General features: G+C 39.9%; 2 protein-coding genes across 3 annotated transcripts; one reads left to right on the top strand and one right to left on the bottom strand.

Moving 5' to 3' along the window:
- The first annotated feature begins 144 nt into the window (after positions 1–144).
- On the top strand, positions 145–12,987 carry nbn (nibrin). 2 transcript variants are annotated; one of them, XM_035672423.1, is made up of 18 exons: positions 162–300; positions 1,102–1,136; positions 1,674–1,795; positions 3,577–3,704; positions 3,822–3,981; positions 4,070–4,173; positions 4,277–4,394; positions 5,534–5,724; positions 5,819–5,919; positions 6,055–6,187; positions 6,278–6,477; positions 7,136–7,304; positions 8,530–9,190; positions 9,342–9,431; positions 9,780–9,923; positions 10,368–10,481; positions 10,574–10,623; positions 11,923–12,987. In XM_035672423.1, the coding sequence occupies exons 2-18, from the start codon at positions 1,127–1,129 to the stop codon at positions 11,954–11,956; spliced, it is 2,529 nt and encodes an 842-aa protein (XP_035528316.1). In that variant the 5' UTR covers positions 162–300; positions 1,102–1,126; the 3' UTR covers positions 11,957–12,987. The 2 variants fall into 2 exon arrangements, with proteins under 2 accessions (XP_035528315.1, XP_035528316.1); XM_035672422.1 differs by lacking the exon at positions 1,102–1,136 and having other exon boundaries at positions 145–300.
- Positions 12,988–14,912: 1,925 nt separating this feature from the next.
- Positions 14,913–17,033, bottom strand: osgin2 (oxidative stress induced growth inhibitor family member 2). The gene is made up of 6 exons (XM_035672896.1): positions 16,967–17,033; positions 16,709–16,845; positions 16,419–16,610; positions 16,209–16,300; positions 15,468–16,118; positions 14,913–15,353 (listed from the first exon to the last, which is right to left on the bottom strand). Exons 1-6 carry the CDS (start codon positions 17,031–17,033, stop codon positions 14,936–14,938), a joined length of 1,557 nt encoding a protein of 518 aa, XP_035528789.1. The 3' UTR covers positions 14,913–14,935.
- Positions 17,034–18,015: the final 982 nt, after the last annotated feature.

Raw genomic sequence — 18,015 nt, 5'->3', positions numbered from 1 at the left:
AAATGCAATTTATGTTCCCTTTGAGAGAACTTCTAAGTATTTTTGGAAAGTTAAATTTAAAAAAAAATCACTAACCCTTTAGGCATTTGCGACTTTTATTTTGAAAATGCGAGCCGCGCGTCGCAGTGTTTAAACGTCACACGGTGGCGCGCTGCGTGGGTCCACCTTGTTGATAGTTTGTGGAAGTGGACTGCTCCTTCTAAAATGTGGCCTTTCTCCTGAGTCTCTGGTGTCTTTGAGTTCACGAAAAAGCAACACAAAGCATTAAAATGTGGATACTGACGCCGCTGCAGCCTGGAGGTAACTTTCTCTGTCGCTGTTGACACTTTAACACGTTAGCTGTGTTACTGAGTGCAGAGGGGTTCAGCTAACCTTAGGTTGAGAACCACTAACGCTACAGACAGGAAATGAGCTGCTTGGTCTTAGACTGAGTATAACGTGGAGGGTGAGATTAGATGTTTGTGGGTGGAAGCTGCATGAATGTGAGGAACTTTGGTCATGTGATAAGAAGTTAGTGTAACACAGATTTCATTAATACATGTGCAGTTTAATGTTGCCTGAACATGGCATTGGATGGTGGAGTAATGTACAGTCAGTTACTTTTACATCTAGCACTTGAACATTTATGAAAGAGACTCTGAAACATGCAGTGGAGGACATATTACAACAGGTATCAAATCTGTCATAATCAGTGATTTAGTGTTTGGTACGAACTAGGGCTGCACAATTAATCAAGATAGTATTAACATTTCCTGATGGCCAAGTGCAATGTCCAAGTTGCAGAAGCTGGTAAAATGTGTAACAAAACAGCATTGTAATGAAGTACTGTAGTGCTGCAGAGACGTCCTGGCCTGCAAATCTTCAAGAGTTTGTCACATAATCATGATTTTAATTAAACTTGTGATGCAAAAATGATAATTCCCTTCTTTTTTTTTTTTACCATATCATGCACCCTTAGTATCAACCTGCAGAATTACATTTAGGATTCAGACAGAAATTAATCTGCAACTTTTATGATAACTTACGGACATAAGGTAATTTTGTAAAAGCTGGTTCCAGCTTCTCCAATGTGAGGATCTGATGATTTTTCTTGTCTCCTAGAATTGTAACAGTTGAAGACCGACAAATGGTGATATGTATGTATTTTACAGAAGAAAATAACGATGAAAAAGATGAACCTGTTAATTGCAAAACTAATTATGCAAACTGATTGTTTTAGAAAATAATTGTCAGTTGCAACCTACTGATGTTAGAATCTGACATTTTACTATTATCTTGTATAATAAATCCTTAACCATTAGTAATTCTTGGTGTTCTTCTCATTCCCCAAAAGATGATACACAGATTGGATCATATTTTGCTCTACTACAAGTTAATGTCTCCAACCCCTAGTTTAGAATAAATGTTATATGAACCAATTAAATGTTCGGGTCAGAAGATTGTCACATCATTGATACTAAGCACTGAGTCAATACATTGTCATATATATTCAGTCAATATCGGCCAACTTTAGTGCACAGTGAAAGAGGATTAACACACATAAAGTCACATGCACTTAACTTAAGATTCTTTTTCAACTTCACGTGGGTAGATACGTTTATAAAACGGCATTTAGGTTGTCTGTTTGTGATTTTACATCAGAAGGTTCATAACTTGCCTCCTGTCACTCACAGGTGAGACCCACTATCTCCTCTCCAGTAAAGAGTACGTGGTGGGGCGCAAGAACTGTGACATCCTCCTGCCCAACGACCAGTCCATCAGCAGGGCTCATGCTCACCTCACTGCTGCCGACCAGGTGAGAGGAAGAAGGGAAATGAGGGGAAGAATTATCATACAGTAATCATTATTAAATGGACTGAATGTGTTGAACAGAATTGGCTTAAAAAACTCACTGAGCCCATCATATGTACAGTGTCTTCAGTGTTATCCCAAAGATATTGGACAGTTGGATCAATATATATAAAAACATACAAGAAACTGCATGTCACTGACACTGGAATTTAAAAGACAGTACATTAATATTAAAATGAAAACTCATTCAGCTTGACGAGAAAAGAAAGAGCTGTGAAAGTGTTTGCACAAAGGTTCACAAGCTTTTTCAAATAAAGGTGTTCTGTTTACCATCATTAACAAAGGATGTCTGTTAATAATTAATTTCTCCATAGTTGGTAATATGTTTCAAACACTCGTCATTAAATCAAAAACACACTGTGGAAGCTGTGTATTCAGAAGGGACACAGTTAATGTTTTGTGGCAGGGGCAGTCAGTATTCACCTGGCAAAGGCAGAAAAGTTAGTTAAACTTTCCACTCTGTATTAAGTATGGTTCGTGATGCAGTAGGTAACTTTTCTAAAAATGTCTGAGATAGTTGCACAAGGAGGAGCCAGGGTACCATGATTTTCACAGATTGTCTCTCTGACATACTACTGTCAGGATACAATGAAAGTTTCAGCAAATATGACAAAACATTATGTTTTATAAAAGTTACCGACTATAAGGTCTGTGTGGAAAAGCACCTGACTAAAGACAGACAAAGCTAACAAACCTTACAGCACCAACAAAACTACAAAGCACTCACTCAACAAGCCGACCATCCATCATCATTATTCTATATTCTGTGTTAAAACAAACCTTTACTTCAACTTAGAAGTCATTTAAAATGATCACGTCCTGCTTTTTGATAGGATCACATCCTTATGATGAAAAGATTTTAAATTAGAATTAGAAAATCCTTAATGCTTAAAATATGTTATCACTTTGTATTACCATACAGGTCTGTGTGATTAGTTTCCACAGTTACAGTGCGTACTGTTTGTATAGCATTAGTTTTAGTTTGTATCATATTTTTGTAAATTTTGCAGGATTTTCAAGATATTAATTTGATCATATCACCCAACATTTCTAATAATGTAGATGAAGTTATGTGATTTAATTTGGAGAATATTTACTTGTGTGATAGCACTTCTGCACAAAAGGTGGTGCTATTGCACCTGTCCAACGTAACTAAAACTGAATCTAAATCCTGGTCAGGCCCAAACGTAATACAACCAAGTTATATAAAAAGGACTTCTCAGAGATCTGATTTGATTTATCCAGTAGTTATTTAAACCTGTTATTTACTGTGTCATGCACATCTAAGTATTCAGCCCACTTGTAATAATGTAGAGATAAAGAAATAAAGGACATTTTACTAATTGTCATATAATGAGGAATAAAACATTACAAACCATGCAACTTTTGTTGAGCATTAACACGAGCAAAATAATGTTATTAATGCTGTGCGATGAACTGGTATACTGGTTTAAATTTTCTGTATGATATGAATGTTTTGCTTTTGATTTTTAGTTCTGGCTGTCACCTGTTTAGCATGTAGACAATATAATGTGTGTAGACCTGTAATCTCAATTTGTTCTTACATTAATTGATTTCCTGAGTTTAGGATACATTTCCTTCCTTGGTTTAATTGAGAAGATGGGTTTTTTCATTGAGACATGAATAATTGAAAAGAAATAAGTAGGATGGTTTGTTTGACTCATGGACAGCTTCATGACTTGCTCTTATGAATTTTATTCCTAGACTCTGACTCTGAAAGACACCTCCAAGTATGGTACATTTGTCAATAACCAGCGCTTGACAGAGAACTCACCCATGAACCTGAAGTCAGGTGACAACGTTACATTTGGGGTTTTTGACAGCAAATTCAGGTAAGTAACTGAAACAAGACCTGATTAGTTATGTTTAATATCACAGTTAATATGAATTTCATTCTTCCTAAACCTGTTACATTATGAATCTCCTTCATTGTCCCTGCTTCATCTCAGTGTGGACCATCAGAAGCCAGTGGTGTGTTCGTCATGTTTGGACAACGATGGCAAGACATTGCTTTCTCAGGCTCTGCTGTCTGTTGGTGGAAAGCTGGTCAACACCTGGACTAAGGAGTGCACTCACCTGGTGATGCCCTCTGCTAAAGTCACCATCAAGGTCAGCACCAGACTTTGTACCCTCATTTGCACATGTGTTGTGTTTGCCCCTGAATATGTGTTGATGTGCCTCCTGTTTTCCTAATTAGACTATTTGTGCTCTGCTGTGCTGCCGTCCCGTCGTGAAGCCAGAGTTCTTCTCAGAGCTCAGCGAAGCCGCTCAGCGAAAATCACCCCCTCCCAAAGCTGAGAGGTACAACACAATCCATCCTTATGTACACGCATTCACCCTGAGGATGAGCTGAACATCACTGAACCAAACATTATCTCATCTGTGCTGCTCACTGTTTTTTTAGTTTCATCCCTGAAATCGATGAGCCCAGCTTGAGTAAAGAGGATGTTAACCTTGGAGCAATTCCAGGTCGCAAACAGCTTTTCACTGGAAAGACTTTCATTTTCCTCAATGCCAAACAGGTATGTCTGCTTCTTTATTTGTGATACCCTAATATTGTTTTCATGCTCTGCAAAACACCAGGTAACTAGTCGGACCTAATAATCAGCTGATCAGTTATCATCGCTCTGTAGTAATCATCGTCAATGATAACAAAACACGAGAGTTAAAGAAATGAGCACTTGTTATCAGCTATATAATAGCACTTCTTGTTTTTCAGTCAGTAGCTTAAAAAAATGATAGGAGGTCACATGATCTTTTGAGCTTCATGTTTATCAGCTGTTGCCAGGCAGTCGGAGCCTGGGAATCCTTTGGGAGACTCACTGCTCACTGCCTGTGTTTTACTCGAGCTGCAACTAATGATAATTTTCACCAGACATTAGATTTCTAATCATTTAGTTTGTAAAATGTAGAATTGAATGTGCTTCATTAGTTCCAAATGTGTCTACCTTACATTTTCTTTTTTACAATTAACAGAGCCCAAAGTTTTATTGTAATATTTTTACATAATGTCAACAGCAAGCAAAAAAGTATCAATTTAATATGAAGGAGATGTTTGCTCTTTTTAAAACTGTAATCAACAAATCTGTGATAAGTTTTAATATTAAGTAACTGATTCATTAATTGACTAATAAATTCAGCATTTTACTGTGTGTTTACTTCATGCTTGCTGCTGTAGAAACAATTTAATTATACATGGATCTGCAGAGAACATGTGCAGGTTATGAAACCTCATCAGGGGACAGAAAACTCATCTGTACCGCCCTGCTTGGCCTTATTGACACAACAGTATCAAGTAAGGTCTGTTGTCTTATGGATGTTTTTAAACATCCCTTATGTAAGATGACATTTGTCCATATTGACATTACCAACTTAAAGTGGATATTTTCTGGTACGTATTTTGACAAAAAAGCCCTAAAATAAAGTAATACCCTTTAGAGAGAAGCCTTTAAGAAGCCAGCTGAAATGTAAATTGTAGTTGATTATTATCATTTTATGAACAAGTGTACAACAGCAATACATAATATCCCCTGCTTTTACAGTATCTAAAATATTTATGCATCACTCCACTCCTTCAATTAGGCTGCCATTGGGCCTTCAGCTTCAACTGGCTATACAGATCATGGTTGTGTAATTGCTGCGCCTCTATGTTTGTTTGCAGCTAAAGCGCCTGAGTGCAGCAGTGAGTTTTGGAGGTGGCAGGAGTCAGCTGCTGGAGGAGGGCTCTCTGCCTCGGGACCTGCTGGAGTCTCTACAGAGCTGTGTGGTAGATGCTACAACAGGCAGCTCCCAAACTTTGCTCTCTTCCTCCACTGTAGAGTGGGCAAACTCTGTGAAGAACATTGTTCAAAGGTTTACACAAAACTTTTTCTGTAGAAAAGCACTGTGTTAAGGCGACAACTTTTGAACACTTTAAAATGTTCTCTCTGGCATTTCTCCTTTACAGAAAAGGCCTCAGAGTCATCACAGAGTCTGAAATTGGTTTGGCTGCTATCTATGCTTCATGTGACCAGTACTGCAATCCATCTAGTTTAATACCAACCTCAGGTGGGTGACCACACAGAGAAACACTGATTGCTTGCTTTTTTTGTTTATTTTTCATGCTTTTACTTCTATATAATCTTTCTCTTTCTCTTGTATTTTTCTTACTTTTCTTTCTTTTTATCCGTGTTTACGGTTTAGAGTCTGAACCAAAAGTGAATCCCAGAATTCCAAGTGCTTCGCTGTCAGAGAGCGTGGCGGTGGACGAGACTGTGTTACCTGCTGCATCTCAGAACATCACAGCATATGCAGTTAACACAGAGCCATCACAAGGGTAACGACACGCACTCAAAGACACGCGTCCATTATGTGTTAAAGTTGTCCAAACTCTAGAAAACATGTCTGATGTTTGTTCGTTTATCAGGACAGAGTTGAGCGAAGTTACAGGGGTGACGGCAGTGGGGGAGACTCCTGAGAAGAAGCAAACCAGTCAGCTCCGTGGATCCAAACCTGAAGCTCAGAAAACGGCCACTCAGTGCTTCGTGGCTGATACAATGAGGTCATCATTCAACACTGTAGAGAACACAGACTCACAGAGGAGGAAGCCCGAGTCCAAAATGACAGGTAGCTGCATGAATGAATAAGGGATCTGTGTTTTTCTCCTGATACAACCAGTGCTGTTCTGTATAACATAACATAGAGCTTTGCTGTACCTACACATAATTTCTTCTTAATTGTAATTATCCATAATTAGATCACTTTGTAACGATGAACAACTGGCCGGAGTTTCTAGAGCTCCTCCTTTATTATTCAACCATACTTTTTGGCTTTAGTCTTTTTTAAGTAAATAGTTCCAGAGGGTTTGCTAGGTTGTGTCTGTAATGTGGGTCTGTCCCATACCAGTCCTTTAAATTTGGTATTAGTGCCCATACCAATCTGTTGTATTATGTATTGGTGCATTGGCTTTAACATGGTGTAGTGGTTACTGCAGTGAAGCATGCAGCTTGTTATAGTTTGACAGTGTGGTAAATATGCTTTTGTTACCTTTGGACAGAGCCAGTATATCAGTTTGCCCCTGTTTCCAGTCTTTACGCTAAGCTACGCTAACCCACTGCAGGCATAGAGGACAGTTACGAAAGTGGTATCAATCTTCTCATCTACCTCTCTGTAATTAAGAGCACTTCTCAAAATGTCAAACTATCCCTTGAATTCACTAATGATAGGAGCATCAGCTCACTGTCTGTAGTAACAAATCAGGCCATCAATGTTTTTGTGGTTTCAGGTGCAGGCAGTAGTGGCATTTGGCCCCAGCCGTCCATTCCTAGGACCAATGGTGGCACAAAGACATTCCTGCAGAACCAGTCTCCTCAGAAACCAAAAAACTCTCCGCAGGCTTCCCCACAGAAACAATCAACTCTGACCAGTTTCTTTAAACCAGCCAGCAGAAAAAGGTAATCGTTTGCTCTTTGTGCGGGTTAAAGGACCATATCAGTGTTTATGTGGGTTGGTAGTCATGCAGTGCTGTACAACTGATCTACACAAACACAATGTGACAATTTAAGCTCCCTGGGACGAGAGCTGAACAGGGTGATGGATGGATGGGCGGATCATTTTCACTCATCATCTAACATTTAACTTTCAAGTCTCTCAAATTTGATGTACAATATCGTTTTTGTTATCTACAGAATAAGATGAAAATGTTAAGAGTACTCCACTGATTTAGCATTGTAACACAGTCAGGCTCATAATGGACACTTAAAACAAGATCAGATAACATCCTTTTTTTCTCTCCACACATTCTTCTTCCTTGTCAAAACCCAGCGCCTACATTACCAACAATCCAACGTGCCTGCAGACAGTTCAGTCAAAGACATGTGTGTGTTATGCTATTAGCAGCTAATGTAGCTTCTAGCAGAGGTGTGGAGCCTACAGAGGTCTCTTCACACCCCTGGATTTTTTTCATTTTCAAACTTGTAGTCTTAAGGTCCAACCAACGCTCAATCAGGGCTTGTTTTGTTTTTTGTAACTTTTTGTTTAATTATTTAAATTTTTTTACAAAACATTCCTTGACATAAGATATGACCTCCTAACAAAACAAAATTAGAAAAGGAAAATAAATAAATAAGAGGCAGATACAAAAGGAGGCATTTGCAACAGAGCAGAATCAGTTACAGAGGATTATAACAATGGCATTTTTTCACTGTAATACAACAACCAATCTCACTTGGTTAAATGCCCAGGTACAGTGCAACACAAGTCCACCTTTGAATAAAAGTCTCCATTTTCAGTTGAAGACTTGTAGTCATGTAGTCCATTATGTAAACCCTTTTCACTCTCTGCACCCACTGAGTGATAGTTGGTGGTTTTGCATCCTCCAGCTCAGTTAGAATTTTCTTGGCAATGAATAAAAGTATCTGCAGTATCTGATGGAACATTCTCTTTACACATAATGTTGTCAATTTCTTTTTTAACACTTCTCCAGAACCCCTGAATTATTGGGAATCCCAAAACATATGTGACATCAGGCTTCAGACAACTTTTTTCACATATACAGTAGTCCTCCCCAGGACCTGTAAATAGACTTTGATGTGTAAAATGTTTTGAGTTTTCTTCAACATGCTGGCACTGGCTGAAAGTCTGTTCTTACCTGTTTCTGTGTTTCATCCTGTCATCAAGGCCTTTGGAGGACGAGCTCTTCGCTGTTATGTCAGAACCGAAACGGCCTGTACTGGAATCTCCTGTCAGCATACAGGCACCAAAAACCTCAGTCACATCTAAAGAAACATTCTTACATTCAGACGCTGTCCCTGCAGCAACATCCCAGACTCCACTGGGGTCAGCAGCTGATCTTTTCGTAGGACGGTCAGAGGCTCAGTCAGACAGGGTCTCCCACGCTGTCCAGGAGGAGCCACGAAGTAGAAAGAGGAAGGAGATGGAAGCAGAGATACAGATGGATGAACTGGAGTCTATTATGTCTGAGGATATGGACTTTGATGAGCAACCCTCATATAATCAAGGCCAGCAAGAACAGCTACTGAAGCCCAGTTCAGCTGAAAAGAACCAGGGTGTAAATACTGTGGAGGCTTTATCTTCAAGTAAGAGGCAACGGGTCAACCTGGAAGAAAATGGAAAAGGGCCACAGGTGGGCCTGGAAAGAGATTCAGGTTCCCATAAGAGCCAAAAATCTGAACAGCATATCGTCTCTATCAAGACAGAGCAGGTCGATCCTTTTGAATACGGGACTTATCTTGAGTCCAGCAAACCTCCAAAAGCCCCATCTGCCAGTACGAGTACAAACATCGAGCCTTTTGAAGAGGACGAGGCATCCTTTGTTGAGGTGAGGACTTATTGTCAGTTGTCAGTGTTCATCCAGTAATTTAGAGAATAGAAAGTATAACTTGAACTGTCTCAGCAAACAGAATGGCTTCACTTCTCCGTTTTATAGTAAATTTTGTTTCACACATTTTTCACCCTTTTTATTCCTGTAGGATTTAGAGCTGCTCAACGTAGATATTTGTCAGCCTAAAGAAGAGCCAAAGACCCCCTTGAAACCTGTTACAGTCAAACAGGAAGTCCAAGTAAGTCCTGTGAAAAGGCTCTTAATGTGAAGTTTTGTCTCTTTTCTCTCTTTGAATTAGCTCCGATTTGTGTCTCTACCTATATGCTTTGTTTTTCTAGATTTATTTATTTGCTGGGTCAAAATATAATTTAGCATGAATACTGGACTTCTGTGTATTAATAATTGATTTCTGTAAATTGACCCATTTTTTCATTCAAGAGATCCTTATTAATACTTAGTATTAGATTATCACATTGTATTACTCAGGATTCACAGATGATACTGTACAACTGCCTCAAACACCATGTAATAGTTGTTTAAACCACTTTAATTGTGTTTCCTTTGATATTCTACAATGTTAATCTAGGAGGAGTCAAAGACTGATGAAGACCTTCCTAAAAAGGTGGTATTAGTGGAGTTTCGATCTCTCACAGTGTCTGCCCCTCCCAAAACCAAACCACAGAAGATGCAGGATATCAGCTACGCAAAGAACTACAAAAGTTTCCGCAAGGTCAGACTACAATGCAACTTACACAACAGAACCGCAGTTAAACGCAGTTAAACGCAGTTAAATGCAGAAACAGTACTTAAATCAGTGATAGAAGCTTGCAACACATTCTGCAGTGTTTTATTCAGTTTCTTGTGGTCTGAATATTTTGTCCTTTACTAATTATAAACACAGCTTTAAAGCTTCCATTTTAAATGACAACAATGAGGAAAGAAAAAAATCCAATTTTAGGATGATTAAAATTAAAAAGCCTAGAATTGGATTTTTTATGCCACCCATCAACGGTAGATGAGGGCATATTTTATTCATTTTTAAAATGACCTCTTTTCCACTCAAAGCACAGAAGTGATTGATTATTTTTCAACTTTCAATGTCATCACAAAGCTCAAAAGGAAATAGATTTTGACTTTTTTTATTCATATAAATTTGCTTGTGTGTCTGTGACAGATTGGCGTGCCAGGTGCAGAGCGCTCACCCAACATCATTGGAGGGTCTGCTCTGCTGGTTCACAACAGAGGCAAGAACTGTGATCTGGATGAATGGCTGAAAGATGCAGCTGAGGTACTATTGTCTGTCTCTCTTATCTGTTATTTATATATATATCTTATCTGACTGAGCCTTGCATACTTGATTTAAACCTGTGTTTGTTTCAGGAGGAGCGTCAGAACAGACAGGAAGAGACCGTAGGAGATGACCTCTTTAGGTGAGAAACTGGAACTCATTTTCTGTAAGACGTGTAGTGACCTTGTTACCCCCTTCACAGCTTCCTCAAAGCCCTTATAAGGTCTCTAGTATGTGCGTAGGTCTTACTGCTGCTTAAGCTACTGTCTCATTTGTTACCTGTATCCTAAAAAAGGCAGAACCCTTAGTATGACTTTTTTATACAGTATAGGTGAGAGTAATTCTGAAGTTTAAAAAAAATAAAAATTTAGAAATTAAATTAAAGTCCTGTTTTCACCTCCTACACCAACAATACAATATTCTGTAGCCAGTGAATAATAATTTTCTATTCAATTTAATATCTGAATCGAATTACAAGAGTTAAATATATAAATATAAACATAAGTTAAGTTAAATATAGTCAATAAATAGCCTAAATTGTGCACTTAGGTCATAACTTGTGTGTGCTATTCGTCTATGAATTCTGATTTCTGTTGTGTAATATAAAACGAAACAATACTGTGGATTAAACTGAGAAACTATCTACAAATAATGTTCATGTACATGCTGTTATTTTAGTAGTAACAGTATTGTGTTTAAAGTTTGGCCAGACAGATATAAATGTTTCCTCTTTTAACTGTTGTGTTCATATTCAAGTTAAAATAGCTTTAACTCACATTGAAATTTGAGCAAACAAAACCCATAATTTACAGTGTCTCTTGTACTAACCTCGCTAAGTCCTTCACTCAGTATAATTGCTAGTCAAGGTGGAATAAGGATCTGTCTGTACCATTATAATCAGGTGCAGACAACATTATTAACTGAGAATTATAGATACGGGGCCACTGTAGATTCAGTTTAACCAATCAGAACATAGTAATTCTTTCGTCACAGTGGTTGCCGGGGTAACAGAAGTGATGTAAGCTGCCGCCGCTGCCGTGTTTTCTTTGACTAAGCAGAAAAGAGACAGTCTGAAATTGATTTTGTGTGTGTGTGTGTGTGTGTGTCAAGGCTGAGCTGTTTGATCACGGAGTCATGCTCAGTCAGTCATGCGTAGCCAGAGAACAGACTCTGCTGCTAAGAAAACAATCTGGTATTTTTTTGGTAGGTCTAAACGAAGTTTCCAGACGTGGTTTATAGGAAGCCTGTTTGCTTTAAGCTGTTCAAACACTGTCCGTCTTTTACAGCGCTTAATTTGGGCTGTTTTTATTGTTTGTTCAAAATGCCTCTAAGGACATTGAGGAATGATCCATGAGGAATGTTAAAAGCCCATCCTGACACGGACAGACCTGTGAGATAAAATCTTTTGTGTGTCTGTCTGTCTGTCTGTGTGTGTCTTTAGGTACAACCCCACCAAACTAATCAAGAGAAGATGAAACGCCTTCATCTTGGCATCCTACAGAGGGAATTCATTTCAAAGGCGCAGGAAGTATATCAGACTCCCATCATCGCTTAAAATAAAGACTCCATAATTTCATAGATAACTTTTGATAACTGTTGACCAATACAAAGTACAGTAGTGTTAACTGCTTCATGACTGCTAAAATAATCAGAAATGTTCGCCAGCGTTTTGTTCTTCTGTTCTTCCTGTTCTGTCTATAATTATCTTCATCCTTTGCTCTAATTAAGCCACTGACAGTAAGAAATGTAACAAAACTGTCTCATGTTCAGAGATGTTTCTTAAAGTTTTTATTTGTCAATAAAAAAATGCGGCATACAAAACATTAAAAACTCTTTAATTGTACAAGAGAGCATTCAAACCCTACATGCTGAAAGCAGCTGTTCCTTTGTTTTGAAGTTAAGACCAAATGTGTTCCCTGGTTTTAGCTGAACTAGAAACTTAAAAGGGATTCAAGTCGCCGTTTCTTAAATAATGTCTGATGAGCCAACCATACAGGCACTTTCACAGATCTGAAACTGTTCAAATAAGTTGTCGTCATGCAAAAATAGCTATGGGCATTTCTGTGCAGGTGGTTGAACCCCACCTCCCCCTTTATTTTCAAGGCATGTGCCATGTATGGGTTGAGAACTGACTCAGCATTCAGCATTAATTGTGCAGTAATAAAAGTTTTTTTTTTTTCATGGGCAAAAGAATGTCAAAAGGAAGAAGGAGACTGGTCTTTAACCACAGTTCTTTTATCTATTGCAATGGGCTTATTTTGCTTAATAATTTATGATTAAAGCACATTTTCTACTACTACTACTGGAGTACTATTTAAAAACCAGACAAATCAGTACTAAAATATACTATATGGATGGACACACAATAAATCTGTCAGTGTTTGGAGTTGACAGTGGTCGACAGTTGTGTCCAACCTGGATGTATCAGGTTTTATTTTTAAAAAAGGAAAATATAATTATAATAATAATAATAATAATTAGACTCTCCATGTTTGAGTCCCCCAGTCTCCTCTGCAGTCCTTTAATGTTTGGCTTAAAACCTTTCCCATGTCTGTCCTCTGCTCACAGCAGCTGCTAGGCAATGGTTCATGCCTGCATGCATACATTTAATATTTATATCAAAACAAGTCCGTGAAAAAAAAGCATCAAGGAATACTTCAGCTGAAATTCAATATTTAACACAAGTAACAATATTTTCACTAGTTAACTGTTATATGATTAACAAAACTTCTACAGCAATGTCTTAAACTACTTTGTTAGTGAAAAAAATTAATGTGACTACAGTAACGTGTTATTAAGTAATGCATTGCCCCCAACATTGACTCTGACTACCATATTGTATTGAAGGGGGCAGAAGAAAAAAAAATCCCTACACAAGGATCAAAGTGTCACATCACAATAAACAAACCATGAGCTGTGCGTGTGCGGCACACAAAAAAAAATCAGCATATGGCATCACACTCTTGCAGACAGTGTTTAAATGACTGAAAGGAAAGAAAGTATAGTGGGATGTTGCGACTAACACTGCTCACAACCTGTCTAACCTGTTATTTGGCACTTAACAAAACAATATTGGCTGTTTACTGTAAAGCTGTATTAAAAAATCAGAAAATTCTGGCTTGGTAATTACTGTGTACTGTGTTTCACAATATTAACAGAAACCTGTGATATGACCATAGTGATCTGACAATAAGTAATTGACATATTGCCCAGACATGTTGATTGAATAGGTCCTTAAGGGGGATAGCCACAACATGTTAAAAAATGGCATAATGTAATTATAAAAATACAGAGAGGATGCTAAGATTTGGTTTGCTAAAAATATAAAAATAAATTATTTGGATTGTATAATGGTAAAAATGGATATTCTGCAAGTGTGCTTTTTTGTTTTATCTTTTTCAAAGGCCTTTCTCTACATGTGTGGGATTAAATTCAGATGCTCTGGCCAAAATGACAAGAAATTTGTTTTATAAATGAACTTTTTCACTATATTCTAGTCATGAAAGACCATACTGGGTTTCTTGTTTATTCCAATCAGATGTTAATACTGCATGGAAAGAAATGTGTACCATGCCAAGATACTTGAATCCAAACAGTAAAATTAGCAATGGCTGCCCAAGAATACATTCAGATCTACAAGTGAAATTATTTGCATAGAAAGTCTTTCATTAGCACTATATTTAAAGTAACAGGTCAGAGTTATTGGACTTTTCTAACTTTTTTAGGTATATGGCTCCAACTACCTACAATAGCAGTTAAACAAGGAATCCTCCTAAAGTAAAAAACAAAAGCAAAATATTGTAGGCTCAGAATAATCAGGAACATTGAGATTGCTCAGCCATGAACTTGAGATACGCTTATGAAATAAGTCTTCATCCAAACACTGAAAATTCCAGGTTGTATTTCTTAGATGATCTTAACTTTGTAAGTGGGACCACAGATTGCTCCGTGAGTGTCCATCACATACACAACTATAGCTATTAAATTGCATGGGGAATGAGCATCGTGGCTTCTACTTTCGGAGCATTCCCTCTCTGAAAAGGCTAGGCTAAAATAAGACTTAAAGTGTGTTACAACAGCAATTAAATGTTGTTAGTACATGGATCGAAAGACACATGGTGAACGAATAAATAACCCTGATGAAAATAAGGTCCCATTCAGTTGTGAGGTTGCAGATTGACTAGAAAACATTGGCACATGGTAGCTTGGACTTCTGGGGACTTCTTATGAAGTCAGACTAGACTCATGAAAGTTGTCTTTTGTTTCTTTAGAAACTAATTAGTGTACATCCATTGTCTTTTTGGTCTCAAAGTTGTAAAGCCTTAGCTCTAATGAGAAAACACTGCATTAATGATTAAAACATATTAAAACTTGTCTTCCCCTTCACCATTTACATCAGTTGGGCTCTTGAAAACTGCCCTACGACCTGTACAGCTCTTCTCTCCATCATGGTTTCAAATGAAGTTATTCCCTCCATTGCTGATGAGCTTCCCTTTCTTCTTGAGTCTCTTCAGCAGACAGGATGCGATGCCTAACGCACCACCCTTCAAAAAGCGAACAAAGTTGTCTCCCACCAGCGGGCCCATGGCAAACAGACCTGGCTCCTTGGTACACTCAAAAGTGTAGGGATGGATGTCAATGGGGTTCTGCTTGCAGGAGACAGGTTTTGTTGGATCCTGACCCAGGTACTGGCCCTGCCCTTTCAAGAAAAACAAGTTTGGGTTTGTCCCGATCAGGACTAGGGCCATTGAGATCTTGAATGCCTTGAGGGAGTTGTTCCCTTGCAGCAAACACTTCATGTCAGACTGGAAGGACACCACGCAGTGTTCGGAGAAACTGGTGTAGTCGGGAAACAGGCCGACACTGGCATTACCAACCATGTTACCTGTGGCAAGTTGGGGTTTTGGGCACATCTTGGCACATACTGAAGAGGCAATACTAACTGCCTGGGGTCTGTTTGAAGCAGAGGAGGGAGCCACGTTTGTATAGGTCTGAGAGCACATCATGTTGTAGACTTTGTGATACTCTGGGTACAGGGTCTTGGGCAGCTGTTTGAAGATGAGGTCTGGGTCATCTACGTTCTTACGAAAGACATGCAGCACTCTAATGTTGCTGTTACAAGCACACAGAACGGCATCTGCAGCGCTTAAACCGGCACCTACGATTAAAACCGGATCAGAGTTCATATCCAGTTTTCTCCGGCTTAAGGCCAAACCCAGGTCTGAGATGCTGTGAAATACAAACGGTAGGTCCTCCCCCTCTACACCTAATCGAACCGGTGAATCGGACGCACCAGTGGCCAGAACCACATTCTCAGCAAACAGAGAGAAGGGGACATGAGTGTCGTTCTGCACCTGCTGGTATCCCCTTACTTCCCAGAGAGCCCCCCCTCCTCCACTGTTTAGACACTCAACTCCATTCCCCTCAAACCCTCCATTACCACCATTTCCCACCTCTCCATCTCCTTGATCAGTGTGCCCATTTTCCAGACCTTCCCCCTTGTGCCCCCGGCAGAGTTTCTGAACAGAGGTCACATAGGTGTTGTCAACAAAATTCTTTTGGAGGCCCTTTAGCTTCACATAGTTACGATAATAGGATGAGATCTCTTCTGGGGTGGCTCTGTCACTGGTTACATCCCTAGAGATAAGAGAACGACAATGAGGAAAGGGATAACACAGAATTAAACTGAGGCTTTATCCATGTCTTTGCTGTCTTCTCTCTCAGTACCTGCGTTTCCCATTGGTCAAGTCTCTGTAGTTAACCCCGGGAAGCTCCATCCAGATGCCAAGACTAATAGTCAGCATGGAGCCTTCCATTGCCTGAGGAGATGATAGAAGGGTAGAGAAAAAGGCAATGTCAGAGAAGGACAAAAACAAAACAGCTGACTGGAAATATGGGTAGATACAAGGGTGTTGCAGACTAAATCTTGTAGCTTACATGCCAAGCACCTCCAGGTGTTGCCCTCCCCAGCACCAGATGTGGGATGTGTTGTTGCTTGTCTCTCCTCCACTGAAGGACAGGGGGGAACTCGTAGCCAAAGTCAGCATTAGGGTGCAGTAGTGTGTCAAAAAGCACAGCCACAGGGTTCCTTGACCTCCCCTCGAGACCTTCACTCAAATATTCCAAATCCTGCAAAAAAAAATAAAATAAGGTCTCTATCATGACACACTTGAGTGACTGTGATCATGAGCACATATGCATGTAATTTGTGTGTGTTTTTTTTTTACCTGTTCAGTGATGGGTAGGTGCTTGGTTTCCTGCAGCTTCCTGTAAAGTATCGGGTTTGGGTGAACAGCTGTTGTATCTAGGTAGGGCTTGTATCCACTCAGCAGGTAGGACAGACAAATACCTGATGGCCCGTTGCCTGAAAGCGGATCAAGGTTTGGGAAATGGCACATGACACATGATACGGAGTTAGATTGAAAAAGATGCTTTTAAGACTTAAAAATGTGTGCTAACCATAATACTAAGGGCAAAACGTTTACCTATGATGACCACAGGGACAGTGGGTGGGTGCTCTTGTGGCAGAGCGGTCTCTTCCAGAAGAGGCATGGCTACAGCCTGGGCCAGACCCGGCACTGAGGAGGAATGATAGAAATGTAAATAAAGTTCCAGACATTTCTGTAGCCATCCATTTGATATTCAACTAAAAGCAGAGGCCCATTTGTGCTTTGTCCCCCCCACTGCTTCCATTTTTCTGGGTCAGTTTATTTGAACAGGTTCAAACCGGCTTGCTTTGTCTTTGTGTCTGCCAATGTTGTTGTTGTCTCATGTTAGCTTAGATCCTGTCTCCGTCTACCATCAGCTGACTCAGAAACGCACACACTGAAAGAGGGAAAAAACTTTTATTCATCCTGTTATTGTGCTTCCACACACAGCCATGACCCTCCCTGTCTGTCTGGGGCGTCACACACGTGGAAACACCCCGCCACAACACAACGTGCCCCCAGCTTTTCTCTTTGCCGTCCCGCCAACGTCCACACACCCCCTATCCTATCAAACATGGCCCGCGGCGAGGCTAGCCTCTGTTAACCCCGGTGCCGCTTCCCAAACAAAAGGGTGTTCTAATCAGATTTATGTAGGCTTGGGTCTGTTGTGAAACGTTGCCGTTGAGCATGTGTAGTGTGTGTTTGTGTGTTACGCGACAGTGCCATTGTGTGCCCGCCGGGCAGCAAATCCCCCCTGATCACTCCTCCGAGTGGGCCCTAATCCCACTGGGCCTGTTTATGTCTTTACCGCCCCTTTCAAACAGCAGCAGGGTGAGAATGTGGTCCTGGCATGCTGACAGACTAAACCATCAGAACTCCTCCTCCTCTCATACCCGCTAGCCACCCACTGCCGCCACCGCCGCCACCACCACACATTCACAGACACTCCCGCCAAAACATTACCCACCGGCCACAGCAAACAGTGCCCACTTGCCCCAGTTTCATACTAACCAAAACACTGCCGCACCTTTGTCTTACATCCCAAAACTCCCATCTCTCCCTGCTGTCAATACAGTACGCCTCATTTAATGTGCCCCCCCCCCCCC

Source organism: Morone saxatilis, unplaced genomic scaffold, assembly GCF_004916995.1.
Source record: "Morone saxatilis isolate NCDOM2014 unplaced genomic scaffold, NCSU_SB_2.0 Contig24, whole genome shotgun sequence".
Classification (NCBI taxonomy): domain Eukaryota; kingdom Metazoa; phylum Chordata; class Actinopteri; family Moronidae; genus Morone; species Morone saxatilis.
This window is presented reverse-complemented; position numbering and strand designations above follow the sequence as displayed.